Source organism: Nicotiana tabacum, chromosome 3, assembly GCF_000715075.1.
Source record: "Nicotiana tabacum cultivar K326 chromosome 3, ASM71507v2, whole genome shotgun sequence".
Lineage (NCBI taxonomy): Eukaryota > Viridiplantae > Streptophyta > Magnoliopsida > Solanales > Solanaceae > Nicotiana > Nicotiana tabacum.
In genome coordinates this window covers 214785601-214800736 of record NC_134082.1, presented here as the reverse complement: position 1 = coordinate 214800736, position 15136 = coordinate 214785601, and the positions used below count along the sequence as shown (strand labels likewise).

Genomic DNA, 15136 nt, shown 5'->3' with positions numbered 1-15136 from the left:
GGTATTGGATTGTCTCTTTTACTACTATTTTTATGGAGTTTAGAGGAGGAAGGGTGTGAAGAAACACCACATAATGGCAAGGTTGTTTGTTGGTCGTTCGTCGTAACATTTTCGGATTGTTTGACACTATTATGGTTGTCGTGTTGTGTATGAAGTGATATGGGTATGTTGGTCTATTTGTGATTGTTTTGACTAGTATGTAGCCATATATATAGGGGAGGTGTTGTCCGTTTTATTGTAAAATAGGTTGTGGTCGATACAGAATAATTACGACGCTTAAACGATAACGAGAGTGTCATTTCTCTTATTGTAGACGAAGGAGCTGTGAAATTGCATAGCTTGAGGTTGGGAAGAATATACAAGGCATGTTAAGGCACTTACTTCTTGCTTTTGGCATGGTCTAAAGTGACATGAACATAAACAGTATGCTAATTCATAACGGATCTACTCCTAGAAACTAAGGTTGTCCATGTTGTTCTTTCCTTATAAAGTTATTCTAAACAAGTGTGTATGTTCCTTAAATCCTACAAAGGTTCATATTGATGGTAGGTATGTTCGTAATGTTCATAAGTCACTCCAAAAGGTTTAGAACGTGATTCTATGAGTCGAGCATGCATTATATATATGTATCTATTTTACTCTGCCAAGTCACGCTATAGTCAGTTGGGTACGGCACCTATTGTGCAACCACTAATCAGTTGGGTTTACCGAGCTCCACGTGGCTGGGTACGATTCTACCAAGCCTTATGATGGCCGAGTATGTTTTTACCGAGTCCTCTTTGAGGCCGGGTACGATATAATGATGATGATGCCCACAGAGGCGTATGCTTTTTAAAAGTTTATGTGTGTATATATATATATATGTGTATGTATTATGCATTTCATGTCAGTAGAACCCATAGGCACTCAAATGTTACAGGTTGTATCTTCTCTATCTCTCTTTACATTACTGTTCTTGTTTATGCGTTCCTGCCTTACATACTCGGTACTTTATTCGTACTGACATCTCTTTTGCCTGGGGACACTGCGTTTCATGCCTGCAGGTCCCGATAGATAGGTTGACATTCCTTCAAGTAGGCTATCAGCTCAGCGGAAGGTGTTGGTGCACTCCACTTGCTCCGGAGTTGCCTATTTGGTCAGTATGCTTTGGATATGTATTGATTGGTATGGCGGGTCCCTGTCCCGACCTTTATGATATTAGGTACTTTTTGAGGCTTGTAGACAGATGTCAGGTGTATGGATACTTTTATGGCCTTGTCGGCCTATGTTTTGAGTTTACAAATGGTCATGTCGGCCTTATAGGCCCGTATGTCACATGTATAAGTTTGCATATCACGTTGGATCATCATATGTTGAGTATTCCCTTTTGTTTCATTCTTGTTATCTCATGACAAGTTTCCTGGCCCATTTACCCATGATACTATGATAAGAAAGATATTTTACGTTGGTACTCGGTTGAGTAAGGCACCGGGTGTTCGTCGCGGCCCTTCGATTTGGGTCGTGACAAAAGTGGTATTAGAGCAGTTCTGTCCTAGGGAGTCTACAAGTCGTGTCTAGTAGAGTCTTGTTTATGGGGTGTGTAGTGCACCACACTTATAAGCAGGAGGCTGCAGGGCATTTAGGACTGTCACTCTTTCTTCTTACTCTAGATCGTGTGGTAGAGCTCAATTGTAAGAATTCAAACTTCTAAATTTTATTTTATTCGTAACACAATGATACCTCATCCTAACAGATTGTTGGTAAGAGATTAAATTTTGTCGTGGAAGAGTTGAGTCAATGGAACTCGATTTTGCATCATGCTTATGATGAGTAAATGTAAGGTCTTCAGCAGATCATGTGTGTACTAAGATGTGTGAGCTTCTTGATAAGGAGCCCCAAGGCATGAATATCTATCCACCCATATGTTAAAGAGAGACGAGAGAATCAGGAGGTGGATAGAAGTTCAATAAGTAAAAGAAGCAACTTCAAAAAGGTTACGAGGTACCAGTTAGTGAAGGTTTGAGTTTTTACAATTCAGGCGGAGAAATATATGTATTCTGAGTTACATTCAACAGTAACAGAGCTATGTACAATTGGCCACGCCCATCTCTGTATGCCTTATGGGAGTTGACATGTATAGTTTAAGAGAATAAAGGGATAGCAAGATCCAATTGGGGCTGGAGTAACCCAAAAAGGTAGATGGATTATTATCATTAGCTAACATTTCCGAAGGATATTGCAAATGTGGTAATAGTTCTCTTTGTAAGACACCCCGGTAGTGCAAGCTAGAATAGTACATTTAGATATGAATACTAGAATGACTGGAAAAATTTAGAAGATTGGCACTGGAATCCTGGAAGGGATAAATATTTACCTTTGTATGGCTCCCGTTCCTAGTAAAGAGAGAATGCTAGGTGACCTAAAGAGCCATGAGATGAAGCAAGGGGAGCTAAAAGTGAAAGAATGATTTGTTGAAGTTATCAGAATAAAGTGATAGATAGAAATATTAGCCGGAGAATAAGAAGAGAGTAAATGAAGCATTATGAGTAAGATATAATAAATGGGTGATAACAATAAATTAAAATATGACACGATGACAGAGTTTATAGTCAAGTAAAGGAAAATACAAGAGGTGACAGGACTTTAAGGCAATAAAAGAGTATAAGACATAAAGTCATATTCCCATTTCGAGAAATGATTTGGTGACTCCAACGTGATTACCAGAAGGAAAGGTTAGACCCTAGAGTAATAGAAATCAGTATGGGCTGGTAAACAAGATAAACCGAATATGAATAAGGGATCGAATGAGTTTATAATAGTCGTTATCGTGAGAATTTCAGATATAGCATTGCAATAATAATAGAATAGACAACGAACAAATAACCTTTAAAGGTCATTCAGAAAGACGCTTCCCTAAAGCAAGCACAATGAGCAGAGTTAAGCTTAAGGGGCTAAGTGTACCAATTATACTAAGTGTCACCCATGTGCGTAAGAAATTCAACTATCCCCGGTATAGAAGGGTTACCTCAAGGTGAGTAAAATGTCAGTGAAGATGTGGAAAAAAAATAACAAAGATAAAGAGGTAACTATGAGATAGTAAAGGAAGCATGCGGTAAAAAAGTGAAAGGAATGAGAATGCATCTGTTCAGATCCTACAGATATGATATGACTCCAAAATATTATGCAAGTATGATGCCGGGGAGAAGCAATAAGGGTTCTGCACTCGACGATATTGATAAATAAGTGCAAAATGAACAGTCGATACATAAGGAGCCAGTACGAGTGATAAGTTAAGACAAAAAAAATAACCCAAGAGAGATTATGTGGAATATAGATATGAGGATGGACCAATGTGCAGTTAGTATTGATTAAGGAAGAGCCTTGTTATGGCTAGACAAGAGGATACAGACAAATCAGCATATCAGGCAAGATAAATGTAGTGAACCTCAACATAGTGAATTCGGTCTCGCAGATATGACGTCGTAATCCTTGAGAAATATTCAGATAGGACTTGGGGTTGTTAAAGGTACGGTATAAGTGTTATTAAAATAAAATACGGTGCCACTAGGAAGACAATCAAAAATTTAATTTCAGAAGCAACCCTACGAGCACAAGGGCACGGAGGTAAGTAACTAAGGATAATTATAGGTGAGTGACAACATCAAAAATTTCTTCGGGTATACGATGTAATAAGCTTGTAGCTTTACAGGAGTCAGAGGATCTCTCATAAGTACTACCACGAAAGACTAGCTCAAGAAATAAGGAAGAGGGCTTCAACCTAAGCATATTAACTTGAAGAAAAATTGGTTTGGGAACAATAGTCTCACTACAACATTGGATGCAATCCATAAGAAAGTGGCGCCTATAGTGGCTAATGAATGGAAAAAAAATCAAAGGTGGTGTTGAGATCATATAAGTTACAAGAAATTCCAGTATTCGCGGACACTAAGATAATCTAAGAATTCATGCAGCAAGTGGCAGAACGACCAGGAAAAGTAATTGCTTGCATTTAAAGACAACTAAGAAGGCACAAAAGGAAATCGGTGGTGCTAGCAAGTTAAAAGAAGGATGTGAGTAGTACAATAGATATGTGTAGGTCGCAATCTAAAGTATGGCAGAGTGACAAGATTTTAGGTATATGGGAGTAAGGATAAGAAAAGGTGAGTTAGAAGCTGATAAGAATAGGTAAGACCTCAGTATTAAGCCCATCAAACAAGAGAGCTGATGGTTTATGTATGTTATAAAAAGCTCAGTATAGCTTGAATTAACATGGATGAGTCTAAAGCAAGGAGCAATTAGAAGAGATGAAATGCTGCCCCAGTAGTAGAATAAGGGTGTAATTGTGATAGATAAGAGGATGACATTTAGGCCTTTGATTGAGGAATAATTTAAAGAGAAGGGATTTTATGAATTGCACGGGATTTGAATACCCCCATAAGATGAATCATATTAGGATGCTATGAAATATGGTTATTGAAGTATAGCATCGTCCCTAGGTGGATCGGGCAAGTCACTTCAGATATTCCCCGATGAGACGTAAGCCCTAGTGACAATGTACTATGTAAGAGGTTTCAGGTTGTCAGCGGTAGATTATGGATCAACGTTATGGTGAATCACCAATGGATGGATAAAAGTTACAAAGTATGAGATGAGATTAAACCGTTATTATTAAGATGAACAGTAATGAGGAAGCATTAAAGGACTTAGATTTATACATATAGGACAAACAACGAAAGAGTAACCCGGAGCTGGGTGGCAGACCTCGGTAATAGTAAACCAAAGTAAGAGTTAGGATATAATATGAACTACCTAGATGTAATAAAACCATAAGCATAAGTAACCAAGGCTATGAAGCAATGTATAACAATAGTCATAAGTTCGGCAAAGTACCAAGAGAAGAAATTTAGTACATCTATAAATGCCTAGAGGGACATCATGTCATAATTTTGTATATGTTTACAAAGTGAGGCCTAGAGATTGGCCAAAAGCTGGAGGAAAAAGGAGAAAAAAGTCGCATAGGCAAACATATAAGTAAACGGTTGTACATGATGCATGTCAGAAGGTAACAACAGTTATGAGATTGGAAGAATTCTGATCACAGGCCGTGGTATTAGAAAGAGGCCTAAAGGGGGGAATACCCAGGCCCTTGGATTTATTTACAGAACAGTTTCCTAGATGTCAAGGACAACATTAAAGTATTTGTAAGAGCTACAGGTTATGAGACTGATAAGCGCATTAGTCAACATTCGAGGACGAGTGTTCCAAAGGGGGGAATGATGTTACACCCCATGTTTTCGTATGTACGAGTACGTCATAAGTCAATTAATGTAAGCTCAAAAATGGAATCATCTTTGAAAGTTTACAAAGTTAGTTCATCATGTTAACGTGGAGGTTACAAATATTTAATATCATTGATACCAAGTAGCAAGAGGGTTTGAAGGCTTAAAAGCTAAACAAATTGAAGAAAATAAGTTTCGTCGAAAGTCGACAAGTTGGAATGTTTTACCATGTACTTTGGGGTTAAACTAGGGTTATTAACATTATAAAAAGATTGTAATATGAGTTATTTTAGTCGTATGATAGTTGGTGTTATGTTTTGAAGTCAAGCGAGTTATGGAACAAAAGTTGGAAAAGGTCATCACAAGTTCCATTCATAATTGTGCTGAAAATTAGGTCAAATGTAACTAAGCTTTTCTCCCAATATAATTGGAATTAGGGGATGATATGCCTACCAAATTAAAGATCTATGAGTCTAGTCTGTAAAGCATTAAACCGTTTGTCAATACTATATCAAAGTATAGAGATATTCGCATTTTCGCGAGACTGCGCAGATTGGTAGGTGACAAGTAGGTGCATCACCTACTTGCCAAAATGAGATGACTTAATTAAAAGCCCCAAGTCGGCCAAGAGGGGTATTTTAAGGGATTATCAACTTATTTATTTCAAACATCCTCCAGACCTTGAAAACCTAATTGAACCCCTGCAACTCCTCCCCAAAAATCCCACACAAACCCTAGGGTATTCCGGGTGTTACGACGCGATTCTAGTGCTGAAAAGTCCGGACAGCTTGCTAGTTTCTCTTTCTCCTTCTTGTAGCCGTGTTGAGGAACTTATTTTTGATGAAGAAGGACCAGGTTTCTTGGGTTATACTCAGTACAAGGTAAGTTTATGCTTCTCCTTCCATTATCTATGTGTTTGCGAGTTGTAACTCGATCGTAAAGAATATACCTAGCTAGTTTCGAAATAATGGTATGTTGTTTGTTCTTTTGTAATGGTTGACTAGTTGTGAACTTATTTTTAAGTTGAATTCATGGCTGGTTTATTGTATAAGAGGTATAATTATGTACTTTTGGTCGTATTTCTCAATTTGAAAGAAAAGACAAGTCGAAACATGTTTAAGTAAACTGAAAAATTATTTTTGAGTTGATGAACTTGTGGGAGCGTTTTTGGGCTGTTTCGTGTTGGTATTGGGTAGTCTCTTTTACTACTATTTTTATGGAGTTGAGCGGAGGAAGGGTGCGGAGAAACACCACATAATGGCAAGGTTGTTTGTTGGTCGTTCGTCGTAACATTTTCGGATTGTTTGACACTATTATGGTTGTCGTGTTGTGCATGAAGGTATAGGGGTATGTTGGGCTGTTTGTGATTTTTCAACATCCAATCCAAACAAATAACGATTTTTGAAAACCCAAATTCAAATTCAAAGCTTCAAAACTTTTTAATAGCTGTCAATGGTGGAATTGTTGCTCTCTTTTCCTTCACTTTGTATTTGATTTCTATAATTTTTTGGATGTATCGATCATTAATTGATGTGCTATTGTAGAAATCAATAGACTATAACTCGCATCCTCATCGACTACAATGCCATCAACCTGAAATTCTCTAAATCTCCCATATCTATCCCAATTCTCATTCAATTGTAGCATAATTGGGATTTTGGACATAATTGCGTTTGTTGCAAAAAATTATACTCCCTCCGTTCCAATTTAAGTGAACCTATTTGAGTGGGCACAGAGTTTAAGATAAAAATGAAGACTTTTGGAATTTGTGGTCCTAACCAAGTCAAAAAGGGCCCAGAATATTTGTGTGGTTATAAAAGCTTCTCATTAAGGGTAGAATTGTAAGTTAAAGCTAAATTGTTACCAAATTTAGAAAAGAGTCATTCTTTTTGGAACATACCAAAAAGGAAATAGGTTCACATAAACTGGAACAGAGGGAGTAGAAGATTTAGTCGTTTTTGATTTGTGAAATTAGAAAAAATGTTGAAACACAATGTATCGCAAAAACAGAGTCGCTAAATTTTGGATCGAAACAGTCGATAATATTAATGCGCGATTTGCATTATAAAATATCTGGAAGAATATTTAATTCCCCAATATTAGCGCGCCTAAATAAGGAAGCCCACAGCTACAATGATTCCTTATTTAGTGAATTGTCTATATTTTGTAGAAATACTATTAGCATAGCGGTAATATGCAAACTATGAACATATTTGATAATATAATTTCCTATATGGTATAAGAACGAAAATTTCCCAACTCTTAATAATGGGCATGCTTGGTGTTTGGCCCTATGTAGTTCAAATTATACAGACGAATGTAAATACCTACAAATTTCAAAGTTAGACATATAATTACACAAATTTAATCATAATAACAAATGAGAAATTTAAATCTGTTTTAATTTGAACTTAATACGTTACAATGACTATTCCTAACAAATACAACCTCGAATGCTAGGAGTTTTGAGAATCCATGCGTTTTGGTTTCCAGATTCATCCGTTTCTGCTTTCAGACAAGGGCGGACCTACGTAGTGAAGTTGAACCCGCTTCGTTGAAAAATTATACTGTGCATATAATAAATAAATTATATTTAGAACAAAGAAATTGTTTATAGAAATTATTTCATTGTAAAATAGGTTGTGGTCGATACAGAATAGTTACGACGCTTAAACGATAATGAGAATGTCATTTCTCTTACTGTAGACTAAGGAGCCATGAAATTGCATAGCTTGAGGTTGGGAAGAATATACAAGGCATGTTAAGGTACTTACTTCTTTCTTTTGGCATGATCTAAAGTGACATGAACATAAACGGTACGCTAATTCATAACGGATCTACTCCTAGAAACTAAGGTTGTCCGTGTTGTTCTTTCCTTATAAAGTTATTCTAAATAAGTGTGTATAATCCTTAAATCCTAATAAGGTTCGTATTGATGGTAGGGATGTCCATAATGTTCTTAAGTCACTCCAAATGGTTTAGAACGTGATTCTATGAGTCGAGCATGCATTATATATATGTATCTATTTTACTCTACCGAGCCGCACTATAGTCGGCCGGATACGACAACTATTGTGCAACCACTGATCAATTGGGTTTACCGAGCTCCACATGGCCGAGTACGATTCTACCAAGCCTTATGATGGTCGGGTACGTTTTTACCGAGTCCTCTTTGAGGCCGGGTACGAAATGATGATGATGATGCCTACAGAGGCGTATACTTTTTAAAAGTTTATGTATATATATGTATTATACATTTCATGTCAGTAGCACCCAGATGTACTCAAATGTTACAGGTTGTATCTTCTCTATCTCTCTTTACATTACTGTTCTTGTTTATGCTTTCCTGCCTTACATACTCAGTACTCCCGATAGATAGGTTGACATTCCTTCAAGTAGACTATCAACTCAGTGGAAGGTGTTGGTGCACTCCACTTGCTCCGGAGTTGCCTATTTGGTCAGTATGTTTGGATATGTATTGATTGGTATGGCAGTGCCCTGTCCCAACCTTTATGATATTAGGTACTCTTAGAGGCTTGTAGATAGATGTCAGGTGTATGGATACTTTTATGGCCTTGTCGGCTTATGTTTTGAGTTTACAAATGATTATGTCGGCCTTATAAGCTCGTATGTCACATGTATAAGTTTGCATATCACGTTGGGTCGTCATATGTTGAGTATTCCCTTATGTTTCATTCTTGTTATTTCATGACAAGTTTCCTGACCCATTTACCCATAATAGTATGATAAGAAAGATATTTTACGTTGGTACTTGGTTGAGTAAGGCACCGGGTGCTCGTTGCTCGATTTGGGTTGTGACATCAGTTCCGCCTTCTCCTTCCTTATCTTCCTTGTAGTATTTTGTTGGATTTTTCTCACACTATGTAGTCTTGGTTACTTCGGATAGTTGCGGTTTGCTTATGACCTAGTGACACCCGAGATCGGGCTTGTATTTTTTTCCGCTGGATTTGATTTCTATTTTTGTCTTACTGGATTTCTGTTAAAAAAGTGATTTTTTTCTTAAGTCTTTAATTGAAAAATGAAGGAAATGGGTAATAGTTGGTTGGCCTAGTATCACGATGGGCGCCATCACGACCGGGTCAGTTTTTGAGTCATAACACATGATATGTCAGAAGACTTTCGAAGGATGCATGAAAATTCGCCTGCTACTCAACTCCAATGTACACTAAAAAGTGCTAATTATTATCAACAAAGTATGGGTAAAAGTGTTGAAAAATATGATTTACCAAAAATCAACCAAGAGTCATGCCAAAAAAACACTTCAGAATGTAAAGAAATAATTGAAGAAACGTCTATGAATGTACTTGTGGAAGATTATGAGGCACAATCAAAGTTGAATCATGAACAAGCACAAGCTTTCAAGACCATATTACATAGTATAGACTCTGGAACAACACGATTATTTTTTGTAAATGGACCTGGGGGAACTGGAAAAATATTCTTATATCATGCATTACTAGCAAATGTTAGATCAAAAGGTATGATAGCTTTGGCAACTGCAACCAGTGGTGTAGCAGCTGTAATATTACCAGGAGGTCGTACAGCTCACTCTAGATTTGACATATCTCTTCAAACAAATGATACAACTATGACAAAAATGTCAAAACAAAGTAGTACTACTAAGTTAATAAGACAAGCAAAATTAATAATATGGGATGAAGCACCCATGGCAAAGCGTCAAACAATTGAAACAGTTGACAGGAGCTTTCGCGATATAATGGATGTCAATGCATATTTTGGTGGAAAAGTAATGGTCTTTGGAGGCGATTTCCGACAAGTATTGCCAGTTGTTCCAAAATCAACAAGAGTAGAGACGGTTAACACAAGTTTAGTGAAATCCTATTTATGGCCTTTAATGGAAAAGATACATTTCACAACTAATATGAGATCAAAAGCGGATCCAAATTTCACTAATTTCTTACTTCGTGTTAGTAATGGGGACGAGCAAACAGTAAAGGATAACTTATTAAGCCTTCCAGAACTAATAGTTGTCAAACACAATAGTGATGAAAGACCAGATGAATGCTTGATAAGAGAAATATTTCTATCACTACATCAACATTCCAGTTCTGCACAGTTCATAACAGAAAGAGCTATCTTAGCAAGTAGAAATGAATTTGTAGATCAACTAAATGAAATGTTGATAGCCAAGTTTTTTGGTGAAAGCAAGATATTTATTAGTTTTGCCTCTGCATAAGATGATACCAACAACTACTATCAAGAAGAATACCTCAATACTTTAATACCAAATAATCCTCCTCCACATAGGTACATCGTCAAACCTAATATGTCACTAAAGTTTCTCTTAAACTCTTTCTCTCTCTCTATCTCTCTCTATCTCTCTCTCTATATATATATATATATATATATATATATATATATATATATATATATATATATATATATATATGTGTGTGTGTGTGTGTGTGTGTGTGTGTGTGTGTGTGTGTGTGTGTGTGTGTGTGAACAAATAAAATTAAACATATTTCTATTTCTATAAATAGGTTAGTTTTGAAAGAAAATGCACCCATCATGCTACTTAGAAATTTAGACCCTTCAAATGGTTTATGCAATGGTACAAGGATGATATGTAGAGGATTTGACAATAATATTATACATGCCGAAATTACAACGGGTCAATCTGCTAAGAAACATATTTTTATTCCAAGAATACAACTTAGTCCACTTGAAAATGAAGGATATCCTTTCAAATTTGTGCGGAAACAATTCCCTGTACGCTTATGTTTTGCCATGACAATAAATAAAGCACAAGGTCAAACAATACTCAATGTTGGATTGTATCAACCACAACATGTTTTCTCACATGGACAACTTTACGTTGCACTTTCAAGAGAGGTATCAATATCGACAACAAGAGTGCTAATTATGACAGACCAACCAAAGTGGATGGAAGGAACATACACGAGGAATATCGTCTACAAGGAAGTATTAGGTAAGTATTTAAATCATATGTATGTAATTACACTTTAATTGTTCATCTTTGTAGGTTCGAATAAATAAATCAATCGAAGACAATCCTCAATGATCATTCACTAAAATTTATATTATATTCTTTCATGTATACTTATACTTGCTTAAAACTTTATTTTGATAATTTTAATGTTAGATTGCAATAATGTGCATTAATGAACTCGATAAACATGGCAACGCACGTACCGAGAAACTAGTTATATAAAAAAGTAAGATAAATGATAGAATATGATTATTTAATAATAAGGAAGGAAAAGTTAAGAGAAAAAAATAAGGTAATAATGCGAACAGGGGCGTATGTAGCCTTTTGGCTACGGGTTCAATTGAACCCATAATTTCGGATGTGGATATGAATTTATATATAAAAATCCATAATTTTAACAGAAAAAACTTATCCGCACCGGGTGTTTACACCAAACCAATAGATATATGACACGTATCTTGCATATGAATTTCAATCATTTAACCATGGTAAATTACATGCATTCTCATCTAATTAAATTAATTAACCATAGCGAGTTAATATAATTTGGTGTAAACATCCGTTGTGGCTAAGTATTTACCTAATTTTAACACTAAAAATCTTAAAAGCTTAGAGCTCGTTTGGATTGGCTTAAAAAAGTAGTTTTTAAGCACACGTGCTGGAGCTGGTTTTATAAACAAGCAGTTATGTGTTTGGATAAAAGTGCTGGAGCTGAAAAAAGCTGTTGAAATGTTTGGTAAACAAGTGTTGATAAACACCTTTTCTATTAAAATGACTGAAATATCCTTAAAGCTGTTAACACTATAAAGAAGCTTATTACTATAATATTTTATTTCAAACTTATTAATATAAATTATTTTTCACTTCTTTCAACCATGTAAATTTTTTATTTGTTTCTTGAAAATTCCAAGTTACTGGAAAAATATATGAAATGACTATCACATTTTATTATTAAATTTCTTATTTGAACTATGTAAAAATTCCTAATATTTAGGAAATCAAAATAAAATAAACTTGTACTTTTTAAAATTATTTGAAAGTTGTACGTATAGTTAATTAGAAATTACAATGCAACTAGAACTGTTGGTTGCACACGAGTTTAAATTCTTAGAAGAAAAAAAAATCAAACTTAAGTACAATCTATGTAAGAGATATTAAAGTCAAAATAAGTTCACCATTTTGACAAATTTTAAAAGTTTGAGTTGGATATTATAATTATTTCAAAAGTTTGTGAAAGACATTTTTGGAATAATAAATATTATTAGGGATAAGCGGGTAAAATAATTGGTCAAAAACAGTTATAAGCTAAAAAAAAAAAAAAGTCAAAATCAGCCGACTTGTGGCTTTTGGCTTTTTTTAAGCCAATTTTAACTTTTTAAAGTTATTTTCTTTTTTGCCAAACACTCCCGTCATCTAAAAATGGGTTAACAGGCTCTTGACCCATTAAAAAAATAAGGGGCACAGGCACAGCGCAATACTTGAAATGGGTTGTGGCCTTCCGAGACTTGTGACCCTGTTAGTTAGGTATCGTTCTGTCGCCGTTGGTTTTTGATGATTGAGTCATGTCCGTTGCTTTCTTAGAGTTGGAGACGAAGACAAATGGAGCTGCAAATGAAGGTCGCGCAAGCTGTTCACGTGCTAAATCACGATAGCCAATCGTGCAACCGTGTTGCTGCTAATCAATGGCTAGTACAGTTTCAGCAGACCGATGCTGCTTGGGAAGTCGCCACGTCCATCCTGACATCCAATTATCATCAGCAATTTGTTTCTGACTTTGAAGTCGAATTTTTTGCCGCTCAGATTCTCAAGCGAAAGGTCAGAGGCCAATAGATTCTTCTACTCCCCCTTTACTTTCTATTTTGCATATGAATCCTTCTCCTCATTTATATGCATTAAGGTTGGTGTTTCCCAATTGGACAGCAAGCGGGGCGAAATCTTAGCCGGACGGGGTAGGGAAACACTTCAAAAGGGGCACAACTTATTGTTTGTAAAGTTGTAATGGGGCGGATACCCAGTACACTCGATAGTATCTCCTTTTCTGTATATTCATTGATGGTCATGTAATTCTTCTGATAGCAGAGAGGGAATGTAATGGTTGTGAAACAATTGCATCTTGATTTTGAGCATCTCGGTTAAGTTATCAAATTTTCCTTGTTCTTCTTCCTTTTATTTTTGGCAGGGAGATAATGCGGTTGTGATTATCTCAAACTTGCAGATTGTTGATGTCGGTCGTAGTGTTGTTTGGTGCATTTTAATTATTATCTTTGAATTCTATGCTTAACATTCGGTGACAAACTTGGGTTAGTCTATAATTTTTCGTACATTGCAAGGTCATGATGTCTGAGTATATCAGGTTTATTGATATTATTGCACGATTTATATTACTTAGGGTTCAGGGCAATGAAATCATTCTCTGACACTATTCAAGACCCGTGCATCATTGATCTTCCTCTTCAAGGAGCACGTTACACATGGTTCAGAGGGGAAGACTCCATGCAAGCTTCAAGAATAGAACAACAACAACATACCCAGTAATATCCCACGCTGTGGGGTCTGGGGAGGTAGAGTGTACGTAGATCTTACCCCTACCTTGTGAGGATAGAGAGATTCCTAATATTCCCCGAGTGGAATGACAATTTCAAACAATCAAACCTTTTCAAAGGGGGTGGCAGTGCTACACAATTGGGGCAATCTAGACTTCACTTTAATACAAAAACTGAGAAGTTTGAAAAAGGGCATCACTGTTTAGAATAGAGAGACTTTTGGTAATTGGATGCACAAAAACATAAGTTACTTGAGGATCTTGCATTACTGGAACAAGCAACTGAGAGTAGATCTTTGACTGAAGCAGAAAAGGAGTAACCAATGCAATTGAAATTTAAAGTACAACAGATGGCGTTGAGGCGAAAATTCAGGTGCCTCTAGCTCAAAGAAGGAGACAAGACACTAAGTACTTTCAGAAAATGGCCATTTTTTACAGAAGGAACAACTGTATAGATAAATTAAACATAGGTGAAGAGATCAGTGAAGACAAAGATGCCACCATGACAGAAATATTGAGGTTCTATCAAGGTCTTTACAATGAGAATGAGGCCTGATGCTAACTTGAAAATTTGGCTAGCATAACACTAACTGAGAAAGCATGGTTAGAGAGAGCATTTGAGGGGAAAAGGTGCTGGCAACAGTCAAATCTTGTGTACTAGATAAAAGACCTGGCCTGATGGATATATAACTGTTTTCTTCCAAAGAACATGTGAATTCATTAAACCAAACATTATGGGAGCTCTAAATCATTTCCTTCGACACTATTATATGGTCAAATCAAACATCAATGCCTCCTTTATTGCTCTAGTTCCCAAAAGGAAAGGAGCTATAGAACTCAGAGATTTCAGGCAGGCCCATAAGTCTCATCGCAAGTGTCGACAAGATAATTGCCAAACTCCTCGTTGAGAGGATTAAAATAGTAATTGGGAAACTAGTTTGAGAAGAGCAAACTGCTTTTTTGAAGAATAGATGGATTAAAGATGCAATAGTTATAGCAAATGAGATACTAAATGGGAGATTCAAAAGTGGTCTTTCTGGCACCCTTTGCAAGCTGAATATAGAGAAAGCATCAAATAAGTTGGTCCTATCTACTGTCATTACTGAGGGAATAGGGTTTGGTGATAGATGGGTCAGATAGATTAAATTCAGCCTCATTACTGTCACAATCCTAGTGAACATAACTTCAGTTGGATTTTTTTCCCCACAGAAAGGAATCAGACGAGGAGATCCCCTTTCCTCTTTTTTTATCCTTGCCATGGAAGGTTTGAGCAAATGTTAGACAAACAAAGCAGACAAAGTGCATTAAAAGATTCAAGGTGGGCGGTAACACTGTAAACTC

The 15136-nt window shown here is 36.2% G+C and overlaps 2 protein-coding genes across 13 annotated transcripts in view; both read left to right on the top strand.

Moving 5' to 3' along the window:
• The first annotated feature begins 9573 nt into the window (after positions 1–9573).
• LOC107776113 (ATP-dependent DNA helicase PIF1-like) lies at positions 9574–10476 on the top strand. Its single transcript, XM_016595944.1, has one exon. The coding sequence runs from the start codon at positions 9574–9576 to the stop codon at positions 10474–10476; it is 903 nt and encodes a 300-aa protein (XP_016451430.1).
• Positions 10477–12657: 2181 nt separating this feature from the next.
• LOC107776112 (transportin MOS14) overlaps positions 12658–15136 on the top strand; it is a 67316-nt gene continuing 64837 nt past the window's right edge. For 6 of the 12 annotated variants that reach the window (XM_075250594.1, XM_075250591.1, XM_075250595.1 and 3 more), the window contains exon 1: positions 12658–13068. In XM_075250594.1, coding sequence (XP_075106695.1) covers positions 12853–13068 — 216 coding nt within the window. In that variant the 5' untranslated portion in view covers positions 12658–12852. The remainder of the gene's footprint in view (positions 13069–15136) is intronic. The other 6 variants (XM_075250600.1, XM_075250597.1, XM_075250601.1 and 3 more) reach the window with 1 other exon arrangement.